Source organism: Limulus polyphemus, unplaced genomic scaffold (genome assembly GCF_000517525.1).
Source record: "Limulus polyphemus unplaced genomic scaffold, Limulus_polyphemus-2.1.2 Scaffold1804, whole genome shotgun sequence".
NCBI classification, from domain to species: domain Eukaryota; kingdom Metazoa; phylum Arthropoda; class Merostomata; order Xiphosura; family Limulidae; genus Limulus; species Limulus polyphemus.
In genome coordinates, this window is record NW_013667414.1 from 2,297 (window position 1) to 19,674 (window position 17,378).

The 17,378-nt window shown below is 32.9% G+C and overlaps 1 protein-coding gene across 7 annotated transcripts in view; it reads right to left on the reverse strand.

Moving 5' to 3' along the window:
• Positions 1 to 1,039: 1,039 nt before the first annotated feature.
• The window catches only part of LOC106464992 (alkylated DNA repair protein alkB homolog 8-like), a 53,706-nt gene continuing 37,367 nt past the window's right edge, over positions 1,040 to 17,378 (reverse strand). For all 7 annotated transcript variants that reach the window (XM_013925182.2, XM_022392818.1, XM_022392816.1 and 4 more), the window contains 4 exons: positions 16,248 to 16,318; positions 13,002 to 13,108; positions 8,808 to 8,932; positions 1,040 to 1,123 (listed from right to left, as the gene is read on the reverse strand). In XM_013925182.2, coding sequence (XP_013780636.1) covers positions 1,080 to 1,123; positions 8,808 to 8,932; positions 13,002 to 13,108; positions 16,248 to 16,318 — 347 coding nt within the window. In that variant the 3' untranslated portion in view covers positions 1,040 to 1,079. The remainder of the gene's footprint in view (positions 1,124 to 8,807; positions 8,933 to 13,001; positions 13,109 to 16,247; positions 16,319 to 17,378) is intronic.

The following is a 17,378-nucleotide window of genomic DNA, read 5'->3' on the forward strand; positions in this document are numbered from 1 at the left end:
AATCTCTTATTTCTTCTTTACTTTTAGTTCTTAATAACCAAATCTTTCTTACTTTCCTTCCATACAAATTACTGCCCTTCAATTATTAGTTGAACAAATTTCACTATTACTTTCTATTTATTTGTTTTTATCTTTTTTACAAACAATTTTCTTTTTTACTACTCTTCCTTTTTCTGAAAACTCTTCATCTAGAGAAACTGGGTTCCTTTAAATTTCCATTTCTCTATTATTGGTCTTGGCCTCAAACCTATAAACTATTTCCACTACCATAAAATCTAATCCACAATCCACTTCTATCTTTAACTTTCCTCTCTGTTTCTTCCAATATATCTTTAATTATTTTGAATACCAAATTCTTTCTTCTACTTTTATTATCTATTCTTTCTATCTTTATGAGACATAATTTTATCTCAGCTTATAAATCTATTATCTCTTCAAACAATTCCATTTTCCTTTCCTCTGTTGTTCTTCATCTATATACAAGTCTATATGTTTCCCATTTCTTTTTTACTTTTCATATTTCTTCCATGTAGTTTCTTTTACTCGTGTTATTTCTCCAGGTGAATGTATGTACTTTATTTATGTGAATACTTATCTGTCTCTATTAAATTAAATGTTTATTTTATAATTTATTTATTTTAATCCTTTCCCCATCATATGCTATTTATAGCTTCAGTAAGTTCTTTAGTCTTCCACTATTTCTAATGTGGCATTTCTAAAGCCTTCAATATTTAGTTACTTTTAAAAAAAAGTATTTTACGTTTAAAATTTTTAAAATGTTATTAACTTCCACATTCTATTATGTTATTCTCTAATTCCACATTTTCTATTATTTTTACTTACCAAAACTCACTCTTTTTCTGGAACCACCAAATAAAAATGACTAACTTCTCACTACATCTTACATCAACCATTTCAAAATTATTAGAATCACTAGTATAAGTAATCAGATATAATGTCTCAAAATCAAACAATCTAGTATCATACATAAAACACACATCAGTGTAACAGTAAATACTTTATCGTTTATGAGATACTTTTTATCTGAATAATTCATTTAGTAGCAGTACTTTCATTTATTACCTTTTGTACTTCTGCTGTGAATCACATTGTTTTGGATAACCTAAATGCAAAAATAAAACAGTAGTATTTGTAAATTACAGTTCAGATATGTAACTTTAGCATATTTCAGTTTTACTACATGAAATCAGGATTTTATTTAATAAAAATCTTGAAACCAGTAAAACTTGCTCCATCAGTTTATCCACATGAAAGCAGTGATTTACTACACGAAAGGACTACACAAAACAAGTCATAAAATTATTGCAAACAGAATCAATCCAGACTTTCTCTGTTTAATACACCTGGAAGCTGTTTATTTGATTCTAATGTTATAATGGTTTACCAACCAGGACTAACAAAGTAGTAATCAAACATAAACAAAAAAAAATACTAAACTGACAGTATTAAAATAAAGACTGTTCATTTTTTTCTCCTTCTGGATTTTCTTGTTTGAATTAGAATACAATACAGTAAGGTAATTAACTGAAATATACGACCATGATACATTTGCAACCACTGATCAGTAACCTAATTATAACCAAAACATGTGACCATGATACATTCACAACTACTGATTAGTAACCTAATTATAACTGAAATATGTAACCATGATACATTGACAACCAGTGATTAGTGACCTAATTATAACTGAAACATGTGACCATGATACATTCACAACCACTGATTAGTAACATTATAACTGAAACATGTGAACATCATACATTCACAACCACTGATTAGTAACCTAATTATATCTGAAATATGTGACCATGATACATTCACAACTACTTATTAGTAGCCTAATTATAACTGAAACATGTGACCATGATACATTCACAACCACTGATTAGTAACCTAATTATAACTGTTACATGTGACCATGGTACATTCACAACCACTGATCAGTAACATAATTATATCTGAAACATGTGACCAGGATACATTCACAATTATTGATTAGTAGCCTAATTATAACTGAAATATGTAACCATGATACATTCACAACCATTGAGAGGTAACCTAACTATAACTGAAACATGTGACCATGATACATTCACAACCATTGATTAGTAGCCTAATTAAAACTGAAACATGTGACCATGATACATTCACAACCACTGATTAGTAACATTATAACTGAAACATGTGACCATGATACATTCACAACCACTGATTAGTAACCTAATTATATCTAAAACATGTGACTATGATACATTCACAACCATTGATTAGTAGCCTAATTATAACTGAAATATGTAACCATGATACATTCACAACCACTGATCAGTAACCTAATTATATCTGAAACATGTGACCATGATACATTCACAACCATTGATTAGTAGCCTAATTATAACTGAAACACTTGAACATCATACATTCACAACCACTGATTAGTGACCTAATTATAACTGAAACATGTGACCATGATACATTGACAACCAGTGATTAGTAACATAATTATATCTGAAACGTGAACATCATACATTCACAACCACTGACTAGTAACCTTATTATGACTGAAATATGTGACCATGATACATTCACAACCACTGATTAGTAACCTTATTATAACTGAAACATGTGACCATGATACATTCACAACCACTGATTAGTAACCTTATTATAACTGAAACATGTGACTATGATATATTTGCAACCACTGATTAGTAACCTAATTATAACTGAAACATGTGACCATGATACATTGACAACCAGTGATTAGTAACATAATTATATCTGAAACGTGAACATCATACATTCACAACCACTGATTAGTGACCTAATTATAACTGAAACATGTGACCATGATACACTGACAACCAGTGATCAGTAACATAATTATATCTGAAACGTGAACATCATACATTCACAACCACTGATTAGTAACTTAATTATATCTGAAATATGTGACCATGATACATTCACAACCACTAATTAGTAACCTAATTATAACTGAAACATGTGACCATATGCATTTGCAACCACTGATTAGTAACCTAATTATAACTGAAACATGTGACCATCATACATTCACAACCACTGATTAGTAGCCTAATTATAACTGAAACATGTGACCATGATACATTCACATCCACTGATTAGTAACCTAATTATAACTGAAACATATAACCATGATACATTCACAACCACTGATTTGTAACCTAATTATAACTGAATCATGTGACCACAATACATTCACAACCATTGATCAGTAACCTAACTTCCCAACAATGACCTCATAACAAACAGGCTTGTGAAATCAGCCATTGAATTACTCGTGTCTGAGTGGAAAGATATTAGTCGAAAAGACAACTAAGCCAAAGACCACCAATCCTTGCATCATTACCATACCAGTGAAATATGAAGAATTCACATTAAAGGTTTGATTCCTAGTCAGGCAAATAGAATAATTTGTATCAGGCACTTAACTCTGAAGTAGTGAAATCTTTTACTTGTTGAGTTTGAACTCATGCTGTCAAAACAAGATGACTTAAAGTTTCTGAATATCCTTTACGTATTTGCATACCGTATACGTCACTTGCCCATAATACTCCATTCTCCTACTTTCCATTTGACTTACTGCACATGTCTCATTGGATTTTACATAATCTCTGCTTTCCTCCCATAGATTATGTTTGTTTAAAAGTTACAGTCATGAGAAAATTTCAGGTGTAGGAAAGCAGAAAGGAAAGTATTTCAGAGGAGTAGGAAGGTGCTTCAGAGAAAACTTGTTTAAATTAATTTTAATTCCAAAAATGTAAAATTCAAATTGTGTAGACTAACTTCTGAAAGCCAGAATACCCACACTGTAAAGGAGGTAGAAATTGATGAACCACAACTACAGGGCAGGAAGATAAGTTATCTAGACCAGTGGTTCCTAAACTATTGACAATCTTGGACTGGTAAAATTCGAAAGACATTTTTTTGGAGAAAAGGACTTAGGTGACTTTTAGTCATCAAATATTGAAAAAAACGTAAATAAGTGTCAATGCTTTCAACAGCCAAGACGTGTTGCAGACTGGTAGAAATTAATTCAAGGACCAGTACCTATCTGAGGACCAGCATTTGGGAAACACTGATCTAGACTACAAAAAATATTTTACTCAAGCAGAATCAGAGTAGGATTCAGAACAAGAATTAATTTTTAAAACTGAAGACCAGGAAGAATGAACAAAGTGGACCAGCCTTACATATAATGAAAGGACATAGCCCAGAGGCAGTTGTCACTCTTCATCTATATTTAAAATGGCTAGGAAATATCAACTCAGCCAAATTAGTGGGTGTCCAAAAAAAAGACCAAAGCTGACCCCAAGGATGAGCTAAACAATGAAATCAGAACACCAAAGCATAAAAAATAAATAAATACATGGATGAATCCCCATACTGGTTGGAGTGGAGATGTCAAGTAAAATTTCCTATGCCACACAAAGATGAGAATGCAGATGTAAGAAAGAGGCATGGTGAGATATCATTAGCTACTAGATCATTTTCAAAGGTATACTGTGTGAGAACCATGACATCTGCGAAAATTATTTTTTCAGTCACATTTTGTCATGCCTTACATCATATATTGTTCCATAATGGATTTAGTTGAAATCCTATGTTATTATTTATGAGTCTGTCTATTTCCTTAAAACCTCTTTGATGAAAATATTTTGGTTCTGTAATGATTTTCTTTCTATGAATTTGATTTTGTGATCACTTTGGTATGCATGAGCAGTGATGGTTAGTTTTCCACTTTCAAATGGCAACAATGACTTTCATGTTCTTTATAAATGACTGTTTAGTTTAGGATATTCAGAAGAAAGAAGACCAAACGATTACGGTAACTTGTGCCACAACTGTACATGAATTACACACAGAATACTAGTACTAGTACGATAGTAATATAGAGAAGATAGTTCGGCTTGTCAACTGAAATTCTAAAGTAACTGAACAGGCCTAAATGGACTTTTGACAAGAAGAAGAGAACTACATATATAGTGTCTATGATATCCCTGTAATATCTATAGTATTGAAGAACTTGTTGTACGTACGTTTAACTTGTTCCAAATATATATATTATCTTCCAAACAAGTAAAGTGTGTGCTGTTCATTTATCGTTGAATTTATCGCCAACATGTCACAGACATCTATTGTAGAAGAATCGTAAGCCAAACAGCAACATAGTATATATTCATACTATTAAGATGTATAAGTAAAAGCTTTTCATTTTGACAATTGAAGAAGAATATATATATTTTAAAATTCTCCAATTATACTAACATACTGTTCAGTTTGACTTTGTTGTATGAGCATTAGGTTGAATAAGTTTGTTTCTGACCATAAGAGACAACAAGGGACCTGACATATGACAAGATAAAATGACTGCAAGCTTTTTATACTGCAAGCTCGAATCATGAAATACATACGTAAAGAAAATGAGGCAATCTTTGTAGCTGTAAAAAGACAAAACCTTATTTCTCATGCAACAACTCTAAAAGAAACCAACAATCAAAGAATATGTCTGCAAGAATGTTAAAACATTCTAGCTACCCCAGAGGAGAAGCTAGCTTCATTGATAAAACAGCCAGCATGAAGTTGGAGATGACAAATGTCATTGTGGGAAAATGTTGCAAAAGTATTAGCATAGGATTCCTCTGAGCCAGACAAGAGGATGGTGGTGTAATATGCCAGCTTGGGAAAGAAAATTATAAGAACAGGCAAAATCCTTTCCCAATGGGCTCAAAACATCCGCCACAAGAGAAGCTGGATCTGGAAACCAGTAAAACCTCAGAAGATGATCCCCAGCTATCACAAAATCGTCAGGCAGAGGATGACCAAACCATTGGCACAAACCACAAAATACCAGCTCAGAGAAAGATATGGTCTGAATGTAGTTACACAAAATATAGGAATCACAGCAAACATATGTGTAGGGTAACAAGGTCAGCAACTCCACACATACATGTGAAACAATCCAAATCTCTCAATACACAGTTATAAGAAGGAGATATCCACCAATGAAAGAAAAGCCACCATTCCAAAATCAAGATACAAGCTGAGACTTCAGACTTTTCAACAGTCAGTCCTAGAGACAAAGTGAAATGGTAGGACAACTGAGTGCACTGAGCAAAAATCCTCTACTCATTAACGTAAAGATGACAATCACTACTGAATGTGTATGGAAGAAAAACTAGAATTCATACAGTGCTATTCCAGACCAAAAGGAAGCTATAATTGGAAAAATTGCTCCATCACGTGAAAAGGAAGATGAATTAATCATTACATGTATATAAGAGTCATGTGAAAATTTGTCATAAAAACCTTGACAAAATAACTCATGAGAATCACACAGATTTCACTTTGAAATGAAGTAAATCTAAATAAAAAACAAGGCAGGAAATATCTATGATCAGTCTCTAACCCTCTGTTGTCTGTTTCACCACAAAGAGATGAGAATAAAAATTCTCAAACTTACAGATCCAAAATCTAATAGAAGCTAGATAAGGTGAATCATGAATGAGGAAAAGAAAATCAAAGTCAAGTATATAATGAAACCAATACACAAGAGAAAGGTCCATAGGTAAAAAAATCTGAAATGACCACGTAAATTCTGTACCGTATGGAGGAGTTATCCATAACAGTGTCAATAAGTGAGTCATAAAGACCCATCTCACTTACAGTGATGCTAAGCTACCTGAATATTTGTTTACATGTATAAGCACAAAGATACACTGTAGGCTATATGTCCTCCATCCACCACATGTAACTAAATCCAGGATTTCAGCATTGAAAGTCTTTAAACTTATAGTTAACCACTGGGGGTATGCTACACTAGAAGTATGAGCATTTAAAAAACATTACGTACATGACTCAAAAATTAAATGATAATTAAAAGCAAAATCAGATATCAACTCCCACTAGAAATCTTTCCCTGAACAGGAAACAAGTGAAAATGACCCACAAAGACAAAACTAAACTATGTATTATGGTGGCTTTTAGTGTTTATTTGTTTTTTGTTGTTGTTCTTTAAATACACCCATGTATATGTGGAGGTCATCTGATTAATATATGAGCATCTTGCTACACTGCCCAATTGGAAAAAGTATGAGTCATGTAGTAATAGAAACAATAGCAGAGAGACTTGTAGGTAATAAGGATGTCAAATTAGATATCGTAATCCACGAAAACAATCTATAATAGTGCAGTAAACAAGCCAAATAGCATGCAGGGCAGAAACCTGACAATGAGCTACAGTAAAGAAATAGTTCTGAAAATTGTTACCAATCTCAGAATTTTGAGAAGATATCAGAAATAAAAATTCAAAAACAGAAATCACCTCACATGACACCGTAGGTGTGACTGAACTAGGTCCAGTGTTTAAAATATAGAATACATCTGACAGCAGAAGTGTCCAGGAATAGGACTAACAATACAGCTCTGGAAATGATGAAGGCAATGAGGCATGAGCAAAAACAACCGTTATCAACCAAAGACATATGGCAACTGGTATGCAAATGAAGCATCCACATTAACAGCATACCCTTCGGTAATATCAGTATACAATGTCAGGAATGCGTGGAACTATCAGTGCTGAGAATGTATTCACAATATCAGCCTGACACCACAAGCTATTTGTTCAACATGATTGTGAGAAAGAAATATTACTTATAGTGAAAAAGCAAAGCTCATGTAAGATCCCTTGACTTATGCACAATAAGTCACTTAAAAGGTGGAGTGGAAAAATTATTTGTAAGGGACGTATGCTATGCAGCATGTAAGAGACTTCGGAAAATGTGAATAATGTTCTGTTGACAGCATGAGTTCAAACAAGTAAAGGTTTTCACTATTTCAGAGGTAAGTCTACCTGAGTTTAAACAAATAAACAAAAAGTACTTGGGAATGTTAGGTATAATATTTTTCAAGCACTGTATCACATGAAAATATTAATTTTCACGTTAGTCTTGAGGCAAAACAGAGCCTTTTCAATTTACATTTATTCAAAGTTAATTTTTCTAATTTGTTTGATTTTGGACAAACCTATAATATTTGTAATATTAATGTTTATTATTCAACTTTTATAATTTTCAAGTTTTATGCTGGAGAGTTTCATTTAAAGTGTGTTTTCATATTACTTTAGTAGAAAACATTGGTAAGGAAACTGTTACTACAAACTTATGATACTGAATGAACATAACACGTGAAATCTAAACAACAATAAAAAACAGTAATTAAACAAAGTCATCATTTTTCACAATGAACTGCTTTGCCTCATTTTATTCATGACTGTGCCCATAAATGTCATTATCTCTGCTTAAAACATCAACAGGTTAAGTATGATACTTCCATTTTGAATATGAACAATTTTTATCCAGTTATCTAGTTAGAATGGTCAATTAATGCAAATTGAAATTTAAAACATTAGAAATGCTTATTACTGAAATATGAATGTTGTGAAAATTATTTTCCATTACTTTTCTAAAACAATGGCATACAAGTTGTGTTTTCCAGGATTTATAATTATGCATTTATCATGACTTCCAGGTTTTTAAGCACCCGTGAAATTCTTGATAAGCACATGAGAAAAACATTTTAATTGGAAGAAAGTTCTATAAATAATTAACCTTGATTAAATAATTTGACAAACAGTTCCTAAACTTTCCCTTTCCTTGAAATTGTATAGAAATTTGCTATTTGAAACACAAGTTACAGTTACTGTTAACATATTTCATATATTACAACTTTCCCCTTGAACTTACCACAGTTACATTCCCCTCTACGGATGACACGAAATGTGAGAGAAACACGTGTTCTTCGATGCATCAGTGTTAACTGTCCACTATGATCTGTATCAGGAACAACATCTGTTTTCCTAGGAGTGATTCTGAAAAGAATTTGAAAAAGAACAACAACAAAAACAGACGTTATAACACATGGACACACTAGTAAGGTCACAAGTCTTTCTGTACATCCAACAATACTATTGAGATAGACATATTGTTAAAATCACACAAGTCTTTCTATACATTCAACAACATAACTGACATACACATGTTGTTAAGGTCACATAAGTCTTTTTAAACATCCAGTAACAGTGTTGACACAAACATATTGGTAAGATCACACATCTTTCATACATCCAGTAACACTACTGACATACACACATTTTTAAGGTCACACAAGTTATAATTTTCCTATACTGAAAATGTATTTCCAATAGGTACTTCCCTCTTCTCACAAGATTTGCTATTCTCATCTAGTGATGCCCTCTATATGTATTTTGTTCTTTTTTTTTTTTTTACACATGCCACAAGCCTTCCGCTTTCCCATATTGGAATTGAATTATTCCAAGATGTCTTTCATGTAAATCATTATGCATCACTTCACCACCAATAGGAGCATGACGCATGTGACTCCCTCTATATACCTCTACCAAACTATCACTTCAAGTTTGGCAGAAGATGTAAGCACTGGAGGAGAGTGGGGAGGAAGGCTGGGAAATGTGAGCGGAGGGAAGTACCTATCAGAAATACATTTTCAGTATAGAAAAATTATAACTTCCGATATGGTATTTCCCTCTGCTCACAATATTAGCTAGAATCCCACACTGATTAGGTGGTGGGACCTGTGCAAGAGAATGACAGAAGTACCCCCCAAAAATGTCCAAAGGGTACCCATGGAAATGAGAGAGTCAGATCAGAAGATCTGATGAGTGGAACAGCACCACTTCTGAACCAGGTATACTTTTCATCCATCTGTAAAATGTGTAGTAGATAAGAGTGGAAAAAGAGAGGAACACATCCAAGAGAACTGTCGCAAGATAGTGATCCTAACCACGTAAATACATATATATATAACTCAATCCGGCAAAGTATAAAAGTGGGTAAAACAATGTACATGCCTCCCAGGTGTAGAGTGGCTAGGGTGCAAAGTACCATACTTGGTAAATCAACTACATCCAAAACCCATGCCACTGAGAACCGACAGCCATACAGGGGTAGGATGAGGATCATACCATCTTCACCTCAAGTTCAAGAGACTGGGGTGAATCTAGAACCACTCCGACTCCTGAGCATGACACGTATTAGCTGTGATCTATCAATCCGGGGAACAGACATCCAGTATTGAAAGAATGTCTATATAATATAAATCAACTTCCCCAACGGTGAAACTGACTGGAACCGTCCGGAAAGCAATAACATCCTTGGAATAAAATACAACGAAGGATACCAAAAAGGACAGAAAAGGAGTATGATCGAGGGAGGAATATAGACAACCGTTTAACATGCAAGAATTTATGTTGATTGGTTCCACTCTAAATTCAAAACCCAGCGACAGGGTACTGACATCCTTGCAGGGGCGGGATGAGGACTCCCAATCAATGGGGTGAACTACAATTTGAAGTCTCAATTCTTTGTGAGAGCATATTGCACATATGAGGATAGCACGTCATCTACATTTGCAGAACCCCACTGTCCTACTCTGCACTGAATGATTATAGCCATCTTTGTGTGGAACCCATTCAGGAGGGTGCCTACAGGGTCAACCACCCCAGCGGCTTGGGGGATGAGAATGCGGTGGAGAGTCCAGAGGAACGTTATCACCTAAGACAGTGCAATTTTAAAAAGCAGAACATAACAATTTATTTAATACAAGACATGGTAGGGATGGGAAACTATCCCCTTCTGTTTTACCCATGCAGTTCATGGGTGGTATAGTCAGGAATGGGCAAGTTTATGAAATAATTACATCATGAGGTTATTTGCCTACACGTGATCTTGTGGAAAAAAACATCTCAAAAGTGTGCACTGCGAAGCCATAGAAGATAAAGCACGAGTCAACATAGCTGTAAAGTGCAGATTTCAAGTTGAAAAATACCTTGTCACTCGCCACAGAGCAGGAATCTTAAAATGAGTAAATGAAGCAAGGGCCCCTGAAAGAAAAAGAAAAGTATGAATATAAACGTACCCATTCAAAGTTCCACCGAAGCCTGAAGAATGGCCACAGTTGGAAGACAAAAACTCAACAAGGAAGAAAAAAGATATGGTGTAAATAATGGGAAACAAACGTATTAGGTGTAGTTCACATGCCCAACTGTAGGATTTCCTTCAATGGCTGATGAAGACAAGATACAAGGGAAAAGTGAGGTATCAAATCTGATGAGAATACACCTGGAACAAATTCCTGGAGGAAGATGAGAAGGAGGAATAAGCCAATTGAATCAAAAGTTTAACCCAATTTGTGAGGGTAGAAGGGAAAAGATCCCAATCAGAGGAAGATTGTGAAGAGATAAAGAGTCGGGAATGGGTACCACAGAAGGAAGCCATGCATGCAATAAAACAAAGAGTACAAACCAGACAGAGAAGTCTATCTGGATTGGGACGAGGATAAAGATGAGAAATAGAATGAAAAGAAATAGGAGAAAAGGAGGAGTTACCATCCCTAGCCACTGAGGTCTTTAGGAGGAAGGAGCAGCCACATAAAGGAGAAGATAGGTAAGGTGGTAAAGCATATATAAAATGTCAATGGCAAACAAATCAGACCACAGGCTAAGAGAAGAAAGAAATATGTTTTAAGGGAAAGGTGAAACATGGAACATGAGGAAAGTGGTTCAAATGAAGATAAAATGAGGGAATGGAGGACACCATTAAGATTCCAGTCCGGAAGAGTAGGCTGTCTGGGGGGGTTGACAAATCCGGAAGGAATGCATTAACATGTTAAGGATAGGGGAAGAAAAAATTTGACTGTAATGGGAAAAATGAAAGGTATGGGATAAGGCAGCTGAATAACCCGAAGGTGAAGGGACCAAAGACCTCCAGCCAAAAACCCATGTGAGAAACTCAGCCACTCAAGCCACAGTAGGTAGGTCATTGTGTAATCTCCAAGTCGCAGAACACAAGTCTTTTTTATACATCCAGTGATAGTGTTGACACAGACATATTGGCAAGATCATCTTTTTATACATCCAACAACACTAATGACATACAAACATTGCTAAAGTCACACAAGTCTTTTTATACATCCAGTACCACTACCGACACAGACATATTGGTAAGATCACAAGTCATTTCTCTACATCTAAAAACATTACTGACATAAAAACATTGTTAAAGTCACACAAGAGTTCTTGTACCTCCATGACACACACACACATTGGGAAGGTCACACAAGTATATATAGAATTGTACATTTCAAAAATTTTTCATTTACTACGACCATGATTTCCCTGGTGAACTCATGATTGTAGTAAATGAAATATTCATGAAATATACAATTGTTTTTGTTTTCCTCAATTCTGTAACTATAGAGTTCCCCAAATAATGATTGTGTCAAATATTAGTGTATAACACAAGTCCTTTGTGTACAATCATGACACATACACACATGAATATTTAAGATCAAACAAGCTTTGGGGTACATCCAGTAAAATTAATGAAATATAACTTAAAAACCTTGGAAAACATTTGTTAACTGTTGCTGCAAAAGTTGATAGATATATATAAAATGATAAAATAAACTACTTTCTAAGCACACAAAAGCTGATATATATAAACAGAAAAGAAATAATCACTACTTATCATAAGCACCAACTTTTCCATATGACTTGGAGTGCTTTTTCATAGCTTCATGGTGCTCAAACACTCACAGCTGGTACCTATTCTAGTAGTAACCATACAAAACGGTTATTATTTCTTTTATTTACTTTTTTAAGTGTTGGAGTTTCACTGTTAATAACTAACTAAAATTTTACTTATACATAAAAATTTAATTTTAAGGGAAAAAAAAGATATTCACAGCTTACAATGACCAACTGGTCAAAACTGGTTCCAGAGTATGAAACGCCAAAAGAATTCTAAATAAAATGTAAGAAAAAAAAAGGTTCAAACAAAATCTGTTAAAAGAGTGCTCAAAAGTTTTATTACATTGAAAATCTGAACACAAGTTACACTAACCCATGGCTCCACGAGTATCTGCTTTCACCTGTCATTATTAAAGCACTTCGACGAGGTAAAAGGAAAGGAACATGCTCTCCAGCAGGATTTTGAAAATCCATTACGATCTGTTAAAGTGTATTTAAATAAATTCAATATACAACTAATAAATGAAAATGTAATGTACTAGTTAATCTAAAATTTTTCATATGGATGAAACTTTTGATACAAAACAAATATAACTGTTTTACTTCAGAAGTTTTAAGATTTTTGTCCATATTCAACACAACTGCATCACAGAAATTTTACTTTGACATTCATACATTTGATCAATATAAGATATTGATCAAACCAGTTTGATATTTCTGGCTCATAATTATTCATACACAATGGTTGTTCTATAAAATAATCCACAGTATTTCTCTCAGAAACAAGAGTAGCATTAACATTATATAATTGAAACAATATATATCATATTTCCAACAAAACTAGTTTTTCAAATATACTTTTCTTCTAAATTCCTATAACAAGGGCAGGATTACAAGAAAAACATCACCGTACACACAAGATTCTTCTGATTAACAAAACATCCAAATATACACAAGATTCTCTTGATTAATGGAAATGACATTATGTATAAACATGAGAAACAAATGTATGCAGGATAACATGTTAATTGATTTCCAGACACATCTTAATTCTATCAGCCACACAATATAATTCACTTAAGAAGTTGAAGAAGAATTTTTTGGACATTTCTGTAAAAAGAGAGGATGGCTTTCTGTCTACTTCGGTATACAGGAAGTTGTTCTCAGTGTCCACGTGCAAGATCGTGTCACTCATTATCACAGAAAATGTTCTCATTTTTGTCTTCTGTTCATAGGACCATTAATGTCTCTTTATGTAATGAAAATATAATGTTAGAATTGAATTATTTAAAATATATAGCAACTGAGAGAGGTTATGAACCTGATATTATACATAGGATCTATAAAAAACATATATAAGATAAAAAAGGGAAATAAGGAAAGAATATGTCTGCTACATGTTCCATCATTATCAACAAAAATAGGTAATGCATTAATGAAAAATAGGACTTGTTAAATAACATTTACTCGTCAACTAAAATAAGTTAATATCATTTTGTTGTTAAAGATAAGATTGAAGTGAAGGATAGATGTGGAATATATAAAATTTCTTGTAATTGTGGTTTAAGTATGTTAGGCAAACATTTCAAGTTAGATATTAAATGCTGTTGTTAAAAACTAGTGATTTGGCCTTGGCAGAACATGTGACAAACTATTCACTTCGTATTGATTGGAATAATATAGAAATACATAAAGAAGTCAAGTTAAAAAATGATTTTGGTCCTGGTGCCATGGAAGTAAATTTCTGGAAACCAATTTTGTACAATAGGCAAACTGTACATGTACATTTACTTAAGTACATAAATGAAATTTCCTGTTTTTTCTGAAGAAGTTGGAGAGTGTGCCATGAAAACATATAGAATTTTTAGTTTTATATTGCTTTTATAACTTGATACAATAAATTACTGTGGATTTTAAAAACACTAGAGTCGTCAAATAATTTTATTAAATTAGATACTCTAAAAGAAAAGTGAATCGAAAAAAAGTCTAATCTTGGCAAATACAGAATTACCATGAATCCAAATGAAAAATTCCAAGATAATTCCATGGAAATGTAATGTAGGGAGGACACTACAAACTACAGATTCAAGCTGTGTAATCATTTTACATATGAGCAAATGTTTATGAAGAGTAAAAACAGTTTTCATAATGTTCTTAAAATGTTAGCACACATGCATAATCTCTAATGGCCTTATACAATTAGAGTATTTCAATGGAATGAGGATGGATGTGCTCCACTGTTTAAAGAAACTGTGGATGTTTAAATTTAGAAATCCCAACAATAACTATTCTACAAATTAGTAAATACATCACTACATATATTTTGTTTGGCTCATTTTATCTCTAATAACATGAGACAAAAAGTCTTGAAATTACATGGTTGCTTTCGTGTTTAGCACTGATTATAAATAGACATTCATCTGCAAACATGCATGTAAACAGCATTTCTTATTGGCTTCTGTTTACTATGCCAAGTTCAAATGATGGGTTCTGATACTAAAATAAAAAAGTCATTATAGTTGCAGCAGAAAAAAAAGCTTCAAATTATTTCTACATACTTATAGCACAGAATCTGTTAGAACATTAAAAAATTCTGCACTTTATGTGACTTTTGATACCTACTTTTAGGCCTAAAACAGGTTCCCTTTCACCAAGCAATGCCAACTGTTTATTATGCTATAATGACTAGTCTGTTATTAACTTTTGATTTTAAAGGAAATTCATGTCATAAAAAGAAATCTTTCAGATATTTTATTCAACAACACATTTACAACAGCAGCAGCTTTGTACTATCAGGATAATCGATACAGGATACTCAGGTAATTGAATTCATTATTAAAGATAATACACATTTTACATTATTTTCCTTGCAATTATTTCACCTTATTATTTGTAAAACATGAATACAATAAAAATCATATTCTAACTTACTTTCATATACATTCCACTTCACACACATGAAAAAAACAGTAATAAGCCATTATAATATTTGTACTATTTTTAATGAGCCTATCATACAAGTTTAAAATATGTATAAAATCATACACTAAATAAGCATTTGGTTGAATACAATACTGTGTCAAGTTAATCACGGTTAATGTAGACTCTGCAGGAATCTAATTTCAAAACTATAAATTTAATAGTTCTAATATATAGCTACCATACACTGAACTGTTTTATGATAGAATTAATATTACTAAATAGCATGTAAAAACATTATACATAAAATATGGCAGCACTTGAAAAAATTAGGGTCTACAGTTAGGCTTGTTCAAAGCTTAAGCAAACAATAAAACAAATGACTGCAAGTGTTGCTTTAACGACTATGGAGTGACCAAGTTCTGGTGATGTTCATGTACTGCACATATTTCTACGTAGGAGTAATTACAATATAATTTATTTCAAGCTACAAAGTTTGTCATTATTTTCCTGAAAGCATGAATAAGCTATAAATGGTGGTTTAATTTAAGTACCACATTTACAAGTAACAATAAAAGTAAAACATACAATGGAAAGACTTGAAAGCAGAAACTAAAATTATACATTTCTCTCAGGGTAAGAATAATGTATCAGCTAAATAACTGACTGTATTTTCCAGTAAACAAAATCATGTTATTACCTGTGATCCCAAGCTTAATGATATGATTCCATCTTCAAAAGCAGAGTGTGTATCAATATGTGGTGGGATACCTGAGTTACATGCATAAAAACAGTACATAACTCACAATTAAATTAACAAATTTGCAAAACGAACCTCATTATCAGACATTGACTACAGTATTTTACAACTAGCAGGTTGTTACTAGCTACGAATACAGTATTTTACAACTAGCAGGTTGTTACTAGCTATGAATACAGCACTTTACAACTAGCAGGTTGTTACTAGCTACAAATACAGTATTTTACAACTAGCAGGTTATTACTAGCTACGAATACAGTACTTTACAACTAGCAAGTTGTTACTAGCTACGAATACAGTATTTTACAACTAGCAGGTTATTACTAGCTACGAATATAGTACTTTACAACTAGCAGGTTGTTACTAGCTATGAATACGGTACTTTGCAACTAGCAGGTTGTTACTGGCTACAATACAGTACTTTACAACTAGCAGTTGTTACTAGCTACGAATACAGTATTTTACAACTAGCAGGTTATTACTAGCTACGAATACAGTACTTTACAACTAGCAGGTTGTTACTAGCTACGAATACAGTACTTTACAACTAGCAGGTTGTTACTGGCTACAAATACAGTATTTTACAACTAGCAGGTTGTTACTAGCTACAAATACAGTATTTTACAACTAGTAGGTTGTTACTAGCTACAAAACATTTTCTTCACTAATAGTATGGATAATAAATCATATTTTACAACAATAATATCTTAGCTTGCAGACAAACAATGACAACTGTTTTACAAATATTTCATTTATTACAACCATGGTTTCACCAGTAAAAACATCATCAAGGTACCATGAATTGTAAAGTTGCCTTTGTTTTCCTCAATTCTGTAATTATGGAGTTTCATCAAGTATTAACTTCATCACCATAACACCAGAATCACTATATTACACTTAGTTTGTAAAACAGGTATTGCCAAAATAACTACATGGAAAACAATAGGCCATCAAGAAATTAATGTCATTTTTTTTAAATGAAAAAAACCAAACAACTTATATATCAAAACAAAACATTTATTAAATGAAATAGTCTCCATTCTTATTGGTGATGCTTTTCCATCTTACAAT